This window comes from Lissotriton vulgaris, chromosome 1_1, assembly GCF_964263255.1.
Source record: "Lissotriton vulgaris chromosome 1_1, aLisVul1.2, whole genome shotgun sequence".
Taxonomy (NCBI): domain Eukaryota; kingdom Metazoa; phylum Chordata; class Amphibia; order Caudata; family Salamandridae; genus Lissotriton; species Lissotriton vulgaris.
Window position 1 is genome coordinate 2,106,113,315 of NC_141685.1, and position 15,939 is coordinate 2,106,129,253.

General features: G+C 45.3%; 1 protein-coding gene across 1 annotated transcript in view; it reads right to left on the minus strand.

Annotated features, from left to right (window-relative positions):
- Positions 1-13,261, minus strand: part of CCND2 (cyclin D2) — a 90,345-nt gene extending 77,084 nt beyond the window's left edge. Inside the window, exons 1-3 of the mRNA XM_086921430.1 lie at positions 12,187-13,261; positions 10,829-11,044; positions 8,837-8,996 (exon numbers count right to left, since the gene is read on the minus strand). Of these exons, the coding sequence (XP_086777556.1) occupies positions 8,837-8,996; positions 10,829-11,044; positions 12,187-12,381 (571 nt within the window). The 5' untranslated portion in view covers positions 12,382-13,261. The remainder of the gene's footprint in view (positions 1-8,836; positions 8,997-10,828; positions 11,045-12,186) is intronic.
- Between the last annotated feature and the right edge of the window lie 2,678 nt (positions 13,262-15,939).

Below are 15,939 nucleotides of genomic sequence, written 5' to 3' on the forward strand. Positions count from 1 at the left end.
TTATAGTGTCTTCATTTTCCCCAGACCTTACGGAACTTCTTCGGGCATCCCCTTGCTTTGTAAGTGTCCCTCTCAGCAGCCATATATAGATCTAAACCTTTCCTCCATTCATCCAGCATTGGCAGTTGTGATGCACCCCAATACTTGGCTATGTCTCTTTTGGCCACTACTTGCGCCAATACCAGAAAGATCAGTAAGGGGCACGTTAGGTCCACATCATTGGTCATACCCAGGAGGGCCAACCTAGGCTCCGGTTGGAGGTGAATCTCCAGTACCTCACTCAACTCCTTAAAGACTTTACCCCAGTAATCCTGTATCTTGCTACATGACCATATGGTGTGATAGAAGTCCCCCTCTATGTCTCTGCATCTAAGGCACATAGTGTTTTCTGTCCTCCCCATTTTGTGGAGCCGTACCCTGTCATAGTAGGTTCTGTGGAGCACATTAAACTGGATGAGGCGCAGTCGGGATTTAATTGCCACCTCTCTGGGATGTATCAGTACTATGTCCCAGTCGATATCCTCCATGTCTCCCACGTCCATCTAAGCTTAGACAGATCACCCAACATGTTATTTGTCAAAGTTTTATATGTAAGTGAGACCGCCTTTTCCGGAATGCGCTCCTGTAGGAGACGTCCCTCTAGAGGCACGTACTCCGGTAGTTCGTTCGCCTGGATATCTTGGGCCCGCCAGGCATGTCGTAGCTGCGCGTATTTGAAGAGCTGTGTATGGTGCAGTCCAAAATCCGAGCTTAGAGTCGTGAATGGTTTTAGCGCTCCCCGGGCCACTATATCCCCCAAAGTGGAAATATCTAGGTCATCCCATCTCTGGAAGCCCTTTAATTTGTTTAATTCTGTTAGCCATGTACAATGCCATATCGGTGTCTGTCTTGTGGGTTTCCTTCCCCACCCAGTGCGTTTCATAGCCTTATTCCAGAGTTGCAAAGTGATTCCTGTAGCCGGGAGTATCTGCCCCCGTCTGGCGCCCCCATATAGATAGTACATCAACGGCCTGTGGGACATCCTATGTCTTTCAAGGGCGTACGTGGAATGATCTGCCTGCGCGTGTATCCAATCATTGATCGGAGCTAAGTGTTTCGCCCAATAGTATGCTTCTAGATTCGGGAGTGAAATGTCTCTGGAGGGTGTTCAGTGACACTCTGAGTTGTTTACCCAGCCAAAGGAAGTATCTCAGCTGAGCATGTATTGTCTCAAACACTTTTGAGGGAAGTGGATAATACTCATTCTGTAGGGCGTACAGAAACTTGGGCAGTGTGATCATCTTGAACATCACTGCCCGCCCTAAGAGTGTGAGAGGGAGCTGCCTCCATCGGACCGCATCCGTTGTGAAGTTCACTAGAATTAGTTGCAAGTTCTGTCGATATGACAGCTGTCGGTCCAGGGTGACATACACACCGAGATATTTGAAACCCTCTACGTCGTCAAGTCGTCCCGGTAGGTCCGGCCAGTTTCCCTGTCCCTTAGGGTCGTAAAGAATCGATTTGTGCCAGTTAACTCCTTCGACGCTATTGACGGAACCGTTCCGTCACGCCCCTCGGGTTGGCTGTGCTCATGACGGAACGGTTCCGTCACGGCCAGGCGCGGCGCTGATTTCGCACCTGCGCAGCGCGTTTCATTAAGCGGGCGGGGCCGTGACGGAACCGTTCCGTCACAAGCACAGCTCACCCGCGAGCCGTGACCGAACGGTTCTGTCACCCGCGCAGGTGAGCCCCCCCCCGCGACCGTTAGCGATGTGTCGGAATAGCCGCCGCAGCTAGGGTGTTAATCTGGTAGCCCGCGTACTGCCCATATTGTTCTAGTTCCCAGAACATTTCCGGTATTGTCATCTCTGGGAAGGTGATATACGAGAGGATATCTGATTATAGCAATTTCTTCTGCAGAATCCCTCGCTCCTCTTTTAAATCCCCTAATGGCTACATTCTGGCGAATCTTAGCGGCGAGCACTTCTATTGTAAGTGCGAAAGAGGAGGGGAGATAACGGGCATCCTTGTCAGGTCCCTCTACGGACCTGAAACTCTCGTGACATTACCCCGTTTACTCTTACCCTGGCACCAGGTTCAGTGTACAGCAGCCGGACCCATTGTCTGTATTTGGGTCCGAAACTGAATTTTTGCACCCTCAAGGAACGGCCAATGAACCGCGTCAAAGGCCTTCTCGGCGTCCAGGGATAGGAACCAGTGTGGGTCCTCCCTCCCTAGTACTTCCTGTAGCCAGTTGTGGGTGCGACAGAGATTTAACCTGGTGGCTCTCTCTGGAAGGAAACCCGTTTGGTCTAGTTGTACCAGGTCTGATATCACCGTATGTAGCCGTAGCGCCAGGATCGTTGCTGAGAGTTTCGCCTCCGTATTCAAGAGAGAGATGGGGCGATATGAGGCGCAGTCTACCTGCGGTTTCCCATCTTTATGTATTGGGATTATCGTTGCCGAGCATAAATCTGGGGGGAGTCTCCCATCTTGTAAAGCTCCATCGAAAAGTCCCTTCAGATGACGTGCCAGGAGATCTGCCGTGCACTTAAAAAATTCCGCAGGGAACCCATTCGGGCCCAGGGTTTTACCCGATCGCAGTCTGGCCATGGCTCCCGATATATCCTCTATAGTGATGTCAGACTCTAAGGTTTGCTGAGCCTCGGGGGTCAGGGCAGGTAGTTCTATTTGTTCTAAGTAGTGTAAAGCCACCTTGCTTGCCCCCCAGGCCCTGTAGAAACATTCGTAGGGATCGGCAAATACTTCCGCAATCTGAGCATCAGATCCAACAAGCAATCCCTCTGAGTCCCTGAGTTGCTCCACCCATCTGGCTGCGCGCTCCTTCTTACTGAGCCACGCCAACAGTTTGCCCGATTTATCCCCTATATCATAGAGGCGGTGTAGGGTGGCTAGGGCCTGGGTTCTGGCCTCCCCTGTCACTAGTTCTCTATATTGCTTCTGCTGGTCTGTTAGTTTCCTAAGTATTCCATCTTCTTTTGAGGCCTGATAGTCCCTTTCCAAGTCTAGAATAGCCTTCTCCAACGCAGTAGTTTCAACGTGGAGCTTCCTCCGCTAGCCTGCATTGTACCCTGTCTCGCATCACCGTCTTTAGTGCCTCCCAGAACGTCACCCCGGAAGGGACAGTCACTTCATTTTCGGCAATATATACCTTTACGTCAGCTCTCAGCCCCCTGAGAACGTTTGCATTCTGTAGATCCCATGCAGTCAGTCTCCAGGATCCTCCCTTCTTATTTTGCCCTATTCCCACCATTGCTAACAACGGGTAGTGATCGGAAATCCCCCTCGCCTGATATTCCGTCGTGTCATCTACTGTCAGGTTTTGCCGAGACATAAACACATAGTGCAATCTCGAATATACTTTGTGTGCCCCCGAGAAAAGGATCTGGGTGAAGCCATCTCCAGACATCCGCGAGTCCTACATTGTCCATCATTAGAGACAGAGAGGTCCGGGTCCGATCCCTGGACGCCATTCCCGTCCGGTCCAGTCCTATATCCATCACATCATTAAAGACTGCCCCAAGGATCTGTGTGGTGTCAGCTGTGTCTAGGAGTATCTCTGCCACTTTCTTGAGCATGTTGGCCTGTAGTTTTGGAGGAGCATACACTGACATTATCGAGTACGTGCGTCTGTTCCAAGTCCCCTTAACTCCTACGTATGTCCCTTGCGGGTCTGTCCATGTTTGGTCTATAATGAACGGCGTAGTTTTTCTAATAAGAACTGCCACCTCTCTCAAGTCCGTGGTGTATCCTGCGAGTGCCAAGACCTTGTACTGACCCCTGGCCAAAAAGGCACAGTTAGTCCCTTTAAGATGGGTTTCCTGCAACAGTATTATGTCGGGGGGCAGCCTTTTAATGTATCAATTCACTAATCCCCTTTAGCTTGCTGCCAAGCCCATTAACATTCCACGTCAGGACGTTGTATACCCATCTGTCTCGGCACTGTCCCGCTGAGAATAATATTGGCGTCAAGGCTGTTGTTGTACACGATATGGAGGTGGAATGTGGCATGACAGCTATCCTCTACAACTCACTTCCTCAGGAATCACTAAAAGACCTTGGACGTCTATGCTGCAGTAGTCCAAGCAATATGGCCGCATTTGCATCCATCGACATGCCCAAGAGAGCTTAATTCATATCTCTCCCAAAACACAATTCTCCATTGAATGGCATGTCCTGGGTCCTACTTTGGGCCTCCAGTCAGAAAGATAAGTAGCAGTATAGCCAGCACTGTTGAGGAAACAACCACAACATGTCCAAACACATCCACAGAAGTAATTTTTTTCCAAGGAAGCTCACTTTTGTCCACAATCTCATTAGCTTCTGCACATTTGTCTTCTGGAGGAGGGTCTAGGTAAGGTGTAATGTCAGAACACAATTGCCTATCATATCAGCCCAGACTAGCAAGCTAGTTCGTCCTAACTGAAGCTGCAGCCATAAGCGACAGGCATCTCTGATATTATCCAGCCACTTTCCGGGTCCAAATAGGGGTCCAAAGCAAAGGGAGGTTGGGGTTTGGCATCTTCTCTTTACTGCTTGCATAACTACAGAGTCCACCTGAGGTTTCCTATGAGACTTTTTTTTATTTCTTATGCAGATGTGGTATAAATGTGGTTACAGTTACTGGTGTTTGCATTACTTTCAGATCCCTCATTCCAAATGTGATCAACAGGAACTGACCCTAAGGTCTTGGGATGTGGTGTTTTAAAAATCACAGAAGAAGTAATCCGTGTCACTGGGTGTTCAAATCGCTTTAATGCCCATTAAGGAAAATCTTCAACTTCGCCCAGAAGCAAGACAATAGGCGGTGAGGATATATGATCTAATGATTATAATGAAATGATTGTTCAATTCCTTGCTTAGAGTATATGGAACATCTTAATTTACTTCCCATCTTCTTGATCAGCTGTAGTACCCCCTTCCTGTAAGGAAGGACTAAATGCAGGCAGCTGTTGAGGAAACTGTAGCGCAGATGAAACGCTGGTCTAATCTAGAAAATGCAAGTAGGGGTCGGCCATCATCTGTTGAAGGTTTCTAATCAGAGGTTTAGGAATGAGGACCATGGGCTGAACTGCATTAGTCTCTATTCAAAGTATAGCCCTAATAATACCACAGTCCTTCATCCGGTGCTCCTAATATCGCTAGGTGACGCAATATTCCTCCTTGGTCATTTACATCCTTTGTATGAAAAGTTCCTCTTCTGAATCTGGGACTTAACATTTTACCTCAGTGGGCTGCTCTGCAGGTTGGGGGGAAAAAAAGGTCATTAATCGAAAGATTCCTCAGTATCCCGCAGTTTTGGTGACAACTGCTGGGACACCGTACTTAGCAACGCATGTTTAGGCAACAGTACTAACTGAATTCGTTTCTCTCAAACTACGTCACTAATAAGCACTATGGTTGGGTGTAGAGGATATACAGGCACTCATACAGTGATTACACTCAACTTTCTTTAAAGAACAATATAGTCTGGTGCATCCAAAAGGGGAAGAGAACACCCTACTTCCCTAAACTCAAAGGATTGAACAAGTCTTAACAGTTTTTCGAAGCACACACACATTATTGAATGACATTACAGTTATTAAACACAGAATAGACAATAATCAGTTGGGCTCTTGTTTTTCTCTTCTTTTAATATCATCAGATCCTCCAATCCCTTATGCCAAAGCGTTTCGCCGTGATAGGGGTAAACCTATGGCTTCCTCAGGGCTGGAAGTAATACAAAGTGCACAATTGTAATATCAATCTTAAGCGCATTACATTTATGCCATAGAGCCCACATAGTTGACAATAGAGCCCAACTGATTGTCTATTCTGTGTTTAATAACTAATTTCAATATATAATGTGTTAGCTCAAAAAAACTATTAATACGTCACAAATAATGCAGTCTAAGGAAAGTTTGTAGTCCATTGATAAAGCTATCGATGTGGAAAATGCCATTGATAGTATCAGAGATTATTACGAGACAGCGTTGATCCTCCGCTTCCCTTAATGGTGTTGAAAGTGTGTGGGCTGAAATTGAAGGTTTAAACACAGACAGATCTGGAGATGAAGGTTTAATCTGAGCTATCACAGAAAAGAACTGCAACACTTGGCGGTTTGGTTTGGGGCATTCTTCTGTATTTTGGAAGTGGCTTTTGGATATTTAAGTAACATGTTCGAAATGCATGGATAGGAAACTAATATTGGTCTTATCTGGTTGAAAAAAAAAGTTACTTGAATCACATGCATGAAGAGCAACTGAGTGGAAAGTATGTTAAACGGCGGTTTTAGCCTTTGGTTAAAATAAACAAACCTCATGTGTGTGGTTTTCAATGCATTACTGTTTTATCTTGAATGAGTGATCAACTTGTAGAACACGAAAAAATGGGCATCAAGGTGCTGAAAACGGAACCTCAGTCATAGGAAGGGAAGTAGCAATCTTCTAAAGAAATTAGAGGGCAAAAAGCCAGGTCTTTAAAGATTTACAGAAGAGAGGGTGTGATTCGAGAAAGGAGATCAATGTAGGTAGTGTGTTCCAGAGTTCAGATGTGACCACAGCAAAGGCTCTTCCTCCCCACCTTGCCCTCCTAACCCTGGGCACAGCCAGCCCATTTTTATTGGTAGATCGCAGCTGTCTTGCAGGGCCGTAGCATTGGAAGAGGTGTTGGGATTCCTTTTGGACCCGAGTTATGAAGTGCCCCATGAACAATACATAAGGCCTTAAAGAGAATTTGCTTCTCTGTTGGAAGCCAATGCAATTTTCAAATGGCAGCAGAGTTCAAATGAAATTTGGGAAGGACCAAAATCAGTCTTGCTGCGGCACTCTGGACAAGTTGCAGCTTATTAATAGATCCCCTGTTAATGTCCAAATAAAGAGCATTACAATGATACAATCTAGACAGAATCAGGGCAACAGCTGCGTGTTTTCACAATGAGAGAGAGAGAAATGGGAAGATCGTCCTCAAGGTCCTAATAATCAAGAAACAGGATGCAGCAGTACTGTTGACCAGAAGATCAAGACAGCATGTTGTCCACTATGACACCAAGATTCTTTGCCAAGGCAGCATGATCCAAACATTTCTGGCCACCATGAGTGGGTCCAAATAGATTGTTGGTGGTCAAAGACCAGAACCTCAGGTTTGTCCTCATTGAGTCGAAGAAAGTTGTTTGACATACAGGAGGCAATAGCCTGCATGCAGATGTTAAGGTTGTCTGAGGAGGCCTCAATGTTCTTTGTAACTGACACAATTATTTGTGTATCTTCAGCAGAGGATGAGGCCTCCAATCCAAAGAATCTGATCACCTTAGCCAGCGGGGAAACATATTAAACAAAGTAGGACTCAGAGAGGAGCCCTGCGGGACTCTACAGAAAGTAGATATGGGATCAGAGTAAAATTGATCCATCTTTACTTTCTGTGACCCATCTGTGAGGAATGAGGCCAGGAGCTCTAAGGCAGAGTCTGACACCCTGCTTTCCTGAAAATGGTCAATCGGCCATGTAGAAGAGATGGTATCGAAGGCCGCAGATAAGTTCAACAGTATCAGCAATGATGTGCACCCGGCATCTACTGAATCCATATTGGGAGGAGTCGAACAGGTGCTGTTGCTCCAAGTAGGTGCTTAACTGAGTGTTCAGGTGTTTCTCGAGGATCTTTGTGCACATCAAACAGTACTTGCCTAGTACATATAGAAATCGGAATAGGAAGCCGGAGATAGAGTGTAAGCTGGAAGAAAGAAGAGTGTAGTTGGAAGTTTTGCATAGAAGTGGGTCTGCTATAGCAAATACTTGCAACAAAGGCAGCTCTCAAAGCTTGGGAAAGGAAGAAAAAGTTATGGAGGAAATACAAGCAGGTTGCAGCAGTAGTTTTTTGCCCAATAAATAAAAAAAATAAGTTGTCAGGTTAAAGACTTGTCCAAAACAAACCGAGTGGACAAAAAGAAAAAAACTACCGTTTATTACAAGACCAGCTAAACCAACTGAAAAATGCATGACCTCTTATATTTTATATATTTTTCTAATACTCTAATTGCAAACAAGAAAAATGTACCGAACATAAAACACTTATTACCCTGTTGGTTTTAACTTTAAAATATTTTCATATAGTGGGGTCATTCAGAGTTTGCTAGATGCAAATCGTCTACTAAAATTGCACATCTGCCAAACTTGTGGTTCTCCATCCTGGTCTGAAATAGACAAAAGTGCCAGATTTCCCTCGCTTTAAACCTCATTTGACTCTTACAGCAGAAACTTTTGACTTGCAGGACGTACCTCATCGACATTCTGTCAATGTATGCAAGAACCTGCGTCCTACTAATACTGATCATTCCGATGTAAGTTTTTGTGTGAGCCTGCAAGGGAAAACCTGGCGGTTATCAACATGAAAACAAAAGAAAATGACCACAACAAGCTTGGAGAAAACACTCAGCGGCTTTTTTTTGCTTGTGCAGACATAAACCAATGCAAAACAAACAAAATAGGTGCCATGATATTATGGCCAGCATTTCAGCTTTGTAGAAATGGCTTCCTCTGTACCGTCAGATAGACAGTGGTGATGGCGGACTGTAGACAATAAGCTAAATAACCCCTTTAGACTTAGTAGAAGTCATTAGCACATTCAACGACAAAAATTAGGATCCATGTACTCAAGCTTTTTTTATCGTTGCCTAGAAGAGGATCCAATACTGGCCAGTGCAAGCGATACGCAGTTTTCAATAATGCTTTCATGTGTCTATTTCATGAGCCAATTTAGCAGTAAATTCCAACAAGCTATTTGTCAAAGTTAGCCCACAAGTACCAACTTTCTCAAATGCTCTCACAACTACTACTAACTAGTGATAAAAACACCATCATACCTGTGGCACAAAGAGCAATAAACGTTTGTGCGTGCTTTCGGATCAAAAGCAACTTGTCCTTAGGTAGAGGCAGCTTTTTTAATATGTGTTCAATAAAATCATGTGGAGTAACCGCTGCAAGATTCCATTTCAACTTTCCTAAAACGACCAGCTCCCACTCCTGGGGAAAAAGCAGAGGCAATACTTTAAAATAAATACTGAAACATACTTTGACAAAGATTGGCATATCACATCTACATTTGATTTCTTCGTCCAGTTTCAATTTATCTTCACTGCCTGGAGATTGTGCCCCTTTACAGTAGCTTCAAACTTGTAAATGTCTGGGTCTACTGAGCTAGAGAGACTAATTGGGTTTTAAAGTGATTTCTGTATTGTAAAGACATTCTGAACTTCCAGTCAGAAAGACTAACAAGATACTGCAGCGAAATGTGTCTGCACTTGACCCTACCCATTGTATCACCATTATACTGAAGAGCTTTCTCAACAAAAGTAACCACGCAGTTTTAGAGAATTCAATATAAACAAACTATACTGTTTGGTACACAGCTATAAACTTAAAAGACAGCACATCTTACTCATTACAAGGTATATCACATCAGTTGTATGTATAAAAACAAAAAAAAAACCTTTAGAACCTTTCTGATAACACCGGTATAGCTAATGCAACCAGCAACCTAGGCTAATAAAGTATAAAGTTGTATATTTCAACCAGGAGAAAACGTGTTTATTATATACCACGTGCCACAAACATTTTTTTTTTTTTTTTTTTTTAATGCCAGCTTTAAATACGATTATGAAGGGGTTCAATTTGTGGTGCGATCTAAAGCAAATTAGGAGATGTCTGGGCGTCTCAGATTACAGCTTCCATATTTACTGCATTGAAAGGGATTGGCTCCAGAACTAATGAACACAAATGCATCATGGTGCATTCTCGAGACAGTGCCCTTATCAAAATAAAATAAAGTATTATCAGTGCGCCTTTGAGATGCTACAAGTAATTCTTAATTTCCACCACTAGTCTATGGCTAAAAAATATCTGAAATATCTTAGCGTTATCGGGAAACTTTTTAAATGGGAGACAGCGCTTCCTTCATTTAGGCTTTATTCTGCAGCCAGTCAAGTACTGCTTTCCGATATTTAACTTCAACTAGTGCTTTAAGGGGACAGGCCTCTTCTGCGAACCTTACATTTGAAAGTGAGAGTACAAGCGGTACATCAGCAGGGACGTATTACATTACCTATCACCTGCCACAAGATGGCAATGGTGGTTTAGAAATCCCACGCCGAGACGTCAGAAGGAAAGGAACAACCTAAATTGACGTCCCTGGCGATCAATCTCGGCCCTCCCAACTTGATGTAACCACCAGCTACTTAATACAGAACACACGTGCGCAATCTATACGCTTAAGTCTCATATCATGCAGGATAGTAAACGATAGCCCTTATAAAAACTAACTAAAATGATGGCAATAACTATTGCTCATGTGCACTTTAACCGAAGCCAGTATCAACCATGCACAAGAAGCAGGCGTGAAGTGCATGGGCCACTGTGTTGGATGAAATTAGAGGGTAAGCACCAGTCTAGTCTTGGCAGACATTGTGTAATATAAATCCAACAATTCAAAAGAGTTGTAGTGTTATATTCAGCCAGGCAAGGGCAAACTAATCTTCACGTTCTTTACCTCGCATTATGCACCCTAGCCTTGGTTATCATGACAAATTAACATAAATTAATGCTCCGAACAAAAAGAAACAAGAAATACGTCATCGTGAAATAAGAGCTGAAGTCCGACCATTATCAGGACCTTTCAATGGTCGTTGACGTTTACATCAACATTTCACCGGAGTTACAAAAGGCTTAGGAACGTATTCATTTTTTTAAGTAACATGAACGACACGTTATATATTTACATGAAACATAAATCATGTGCCACGAAGGGCAGACGATACACTAAACATGTATGAAAAGGAAAAAAATATGGGACTGTTTACCAGCAGCTCTTGGGGTCTGACAGAATTGTCAGTGTAAATGCAAAGTTTTTCTGCAGTCAGGGGAATTGTCTCTTTCAACTTGGACGCCAGGAACATGCAAACTGCCCCCAACAGCTGCAGGTGGGACTTTTTGGTGGGTACCACATCTAAAAATCTATCGAGGTAATTCATTGCCAGAGGGAAAACCTCTTCTTCGCATTTCTGTTCTTCGCAAACCTGAGGTTTTAAAGGGGACAGAAGAGAAAGAAAGAGCACTGTTAAAATAACGAGCTGGTGATACGAAAAAGTTAAAGTACACTAATATTTTTATTCAGGAAAACACGCTGCTCTCAGTCTGCTAGCATCTCATTGTTTCATTTAATACGGAACGAATCCCAGCCACAAAACGGTGAGAGTAAGCCGTGTGACTGGTATTCGTTTCTGTATCAATGGCGGCATTTCCTCTTCCGTCATATTTTCAAAAAATATTTTAAATATAATAAAAGGGCTCACGAGTTCGGTCTTTGCGGCACGGCCTTTTAGAGTGTATTCCTTATCATTCCCGACAATTGTAAAAAATCTATCTGGGACCCTACTGGGTGAAAAACGATGGTAAAGGTCGTGCCACCGGACTGGGACAGCGAAAGTCTCGCGTGCTCAAGCCGACAATTAGTTTTAAAAAATCATTAAAAATCAAAGGAAGGTTGGACAGAGAAGCCCTATACATGAAAACAAAGCTGGGGCTCTGGGCTAGCATGGGATCTATTTTCCGGGCCAGTGAGGGTTGAGGAGGGTGGCGTACAGAGCCTCTAAAGGAGGGGTGGGGGTGTGCTCGGCGTCTCAGGGGCTGAAGTGGACGGGTCTGACGGAGTATAGCCGGGCTCCACGAGGATGGGCACCCCGAAGTATCTAACCAACTGTGATCCTCCCCACTCGTGGCACCCCACAAACTCCTTCTGGAATCGACACCCCCGCCCTACAGCTCAAATCAACATGGCGAAACATGGCACCTCTTGTATACGTAGACACCCACTTTAATAGGAAGAAACAGCAGTTTGTGTGGCAATAATGTTAACATGTTATGCTATTTTCCCCTTAGAGGTAAATTTAATGCAGGATGCGCCCCACTGGGCCGCGAGCCAGCCCTAGCCTCGGGGACTTTCCCGAACTTTTCTTAAGTATTTGGAGCGCACCAGCCGCCAGCCCGGAAGGGAGGGTAGGGAAGGGCAAAACGTGCACAAAAAAATGCAAGCGGTGGGCAGAAGTTTCTTGTCTGGTTGGGGACACAGGGTGAGCGAGGTATTTGGGACACAGGGGGAGGTATTAGGGGGTGGGGGGCTCCCTCAGCGTGGACTGCGGGTGGTCTTTAGGAAACAAACCTCCAGCATCCATGTGGCGAGCATCCTGCGCATGTAGGGCTGCACGTCCTTCTGCACACACTTGAAGTAAGAGCACCGCGGCAGGTAGTTCTCCTCGACCCGCAGGAGGTTTAGCAGCACGCGCTCGTCGCGCAGTAGCGCCGGGTCCGCCAGGGCTCGCCTCACCGCCGGCGCCTCGCAGCACAGCAGCTCCATGAAGAGAGGCCGTGGCGGTGGGTGCCTCGGAGACACGCTCCTCCTGTGCGGCGCGGGGCTCGCGCTCCTCCTGTCCGGCGCGAGGCTCGCCCTCCTCCCGCGAGAAGTGCGGCGGTGCTGCTCGGCTTCCTCTCGGCCTGTGGGAAGCCGTTTAGTGGCAGTGACGCAGGCGGCGCGGGGCCGGTTCTGTGGAGAGCGCGGCAGCTGCCCAGCTAGACGTAACTTCAAAACGCCTCCGTCCCCTTCCTCTTTGAGGCCCCGGGACAGGGTGCCCTGCTCGACACGCTTCACCTTCCAGAGGCAGGATAAAACAGGAGTCAACAAAACCCCACACTAATTCGCGGTGCCCGGGTCTTGTTTTACCGCCATTGTTCTAGTTCCTGGCAAGCTTTTCTACACAGCTTAAAGAGGGTATATTTGGTGAATCCTTGAAAACGTGGGTGCCAATAACAGTCGCGATCCGTGTGGGCCCCCCTACTTTCAAGGCAGAATGTGCTCGGTTCAGTAGTTTTCTTCTGAGAAGAGGAGGGCGAAGGACTCAATTTGTGGCTGGAGTGCGAGAATTAAGCAGAGTAAAAAGGGAGAAATGAAGAGCTGGTTAGCAGAGTAGCGCCGCCCGCCTCCCTCGGCGCCTCTGACTCGAAAACGCGGTGTGTCTGCAGTGGCCGCGAAGGCACTTCCTGGGACGGGCTTCTCTGACAGGCGGCGGGCGCTGGTTTCTGGTGCGGGCTGATAATGCTTTCTAGGAAACTAAGCCAGCGACGAGGGACACAGGCCGGCAGCAACACGTCTCCTCCTGCAGACTCAGCAATCACTCGCGTTCCCCCCTGCGACAGGCTATGGGTCTGTGTGTGGTTCGACTTCAGGAACTGCTTAAACTAGCACCATGCCCATGCTTGAAACTCCTTGAGTTTCAGTGCTCCAGCCACGTGGTGCCTCGGCGGAGAGCGGTCATGAGGCGTTCAAAGTTGCAGGGACCTGGCTCTTGGCAGCCGAGGGCCAACTATCTCCACGGCTGATTTTCCTGCAATAACAGTTCCCTTTACAACGGACCCGGGTTGCATAAACCCTCGTGGTGACAAGAGGCGACTGAAGAAAGTATCTCTTTAAAAATGGGCGTGGAGTAGACCCGGTCGGGTTGAAATGGACGGGTGCACCCCTCTGTATTTGCATATCCAATGGCACTAGCTGCTGCCTACCCCGCAGCACGCAGAATGTTGCTGGGCAAGAGGGTTTTTTTTCCTTTGAGGAGGAAACATTCCGCTCTAACTCAAAACGAGACTAAGAAATCAAATCCAGTGCATTGAAGGGCCTTTATCAGGGCTTCTGTCAGTAAGAACAATAAGAGAGCACCAGGCGGTAAATCAGGCACTAAGTACTAGGTGAGGCTTTTCTTAGGACTGCAGCTACCAAGTCATTCCGTTAAATATCAGAATACCCGGGTTGACCTAATTCAAACTACAATCAAATACGTCAGTAGTCTCCTTACAAATATCAGCTTTTTACTGTACGCGCACTTGCCGTTGTCTTAAATAGGGAACTATAATTTTTGGAAGACTACCTCAAAAATGTTTGATTTGTCTGCACTGCACAGTTACGTGCACGAAATGGGCATAGTCGGGTATATCTTCTCTTTCTTTCAAGTTGCTATTGCATGGAGCTAATCTACTATTTAAAAATACAATGTTGACGTTTGTTCCCAACATTGTTTTTTAAGTGTCTTTTCCCATAGTTGTGCTGAGTGTTGATCCGAGATTGATTTTTCCAATAAAGCATACACTCTGGCAAGAGTAATCCGTTCTAAACGCAGACTGACATATGTTAAATTCCCTTTAAGCCAAACACTTGCCAACTCACAATCCTAAAATCTGTGTTTCAAAATAGTCCTTTGGAAGAATGGTGTGTAGTTCCCATTCACATTGGTGTTGTACATAGAGGACGCTAGCGGCACGTCCAATAACAGAACAACGCAGTCAGTTTACTTTAGGAGTTTAGTCGATCTTTTAGCTCCCATTGCTCACCATGAGTTAGACGCAAGTCACATCAATAGTATAGTCCTTTTTTAACTCTCACAAGGAGACTTTTTACAAATGTGCTTCTTGAAGAAATTTTTATACCGTCATTACCTCCTCAGAAATACTCATTTTTGTTGATTTGTAGACATCATCAATTAACTATGTTTCTATTGTTTATATTGTTTTCATAAACCTTTAGTGGCACATTCATGTTCTCTTATTTTTCTTTTCCCTATTTCACTCCAGTAGCCTTGGCTTCTGCATATACTGATGTAATAAACATGTATTTGCACTTACTTCTGTGCAGTCCTATGCTTAGAGGGGCGTTCTCTGTTCAATCATATTCTTTTGGGTGAGCCTCCGCTTAAAAATGGAAGAGCCAATATTTCATAATTTTGTCCAGAAGCCCCACAGGCAAGCCATAATATGTTGCTTTATATTTAATAGTTTATATACAACAGATGTTTGATAATGGTTATCGTGTACCATATGTTTGGCAAACACATCTAATTTCTTGTCTTGTGGATTTTTCTAAGTATGCTCTTTGCCTGCAATGAAAATAGCATCCGGGCGATGTCAGGCTTTATGTAGAATTGTAATGATGCTGAGAATAAGGTATATGGATAGAACCATTTACTTTTGTTGTATGTATTTTCTCACCTTACCACCCTTAATTCACTACAATTTGTCCGACTATTTATCCCTACCATTTTCCTGGTCTCCAAAAGTTTCCTTATCTTTTTTTAGTGGCATATTGGCAGCAGTGTCTGGGGAATCTTGCCAAATGCAAAAAGGTGCATGTTTGGCGTACATAAGGAAGACCATCAGTTGATCTCCCCACTCTGTAGTCTAAAATGGTAGCTACCCCTTTGAGACCTAATGCCCAAACCCTAACTAGTGACAGTATGATTATAGTCTCTAGTGTGCAATTGTTGTGCTCAGGGGACCTGCCTACAGACCTTCAGCACCTGTGCAATACATGCGCCTGTGTACATGATAAATAATTCCTATGTATTACTGATGAACCTGTCATTAGGATTACTCATAGCTATTAACTCATTTTTTTAATATGAATGATGATTACAATGTGGAAAATTTATACTGCCCTCTGTCAACAGCCCCAGTGCCTACTGTCCGGAGAGAGTACTTCAATGTTTCCAGCTACAGCAGACCTCAGGAAGCTGTTTCTGGCCATCTGCACATATGCAGCGACCATTGCATTGCATTATGGGAGAGGGTCATCCAATAATTCACTGATGGGAGAAGCAAAGGGATGGGATTGCACACTGGATGGCACATTGTCTGGCAAAACTGACCCAGTTCTTCTGAATTTATGGTGGTACATGTAGTCACTCTCAGTCTTTACTCACTGTCAAAAAGTGGCCGCTTGCAGGTTCAAATGCAGCCCAGTGCGTCGCCCTAGAACTTTGTTACCTGTTTCGTAATTCTATATCCATGTGACTGCATGCACTGTGGAGAACGAGGACAGTCTTTCCAGCTAGTATGCAACCGGACCCATTTGATTACTCTCTGCAGCGGGCTC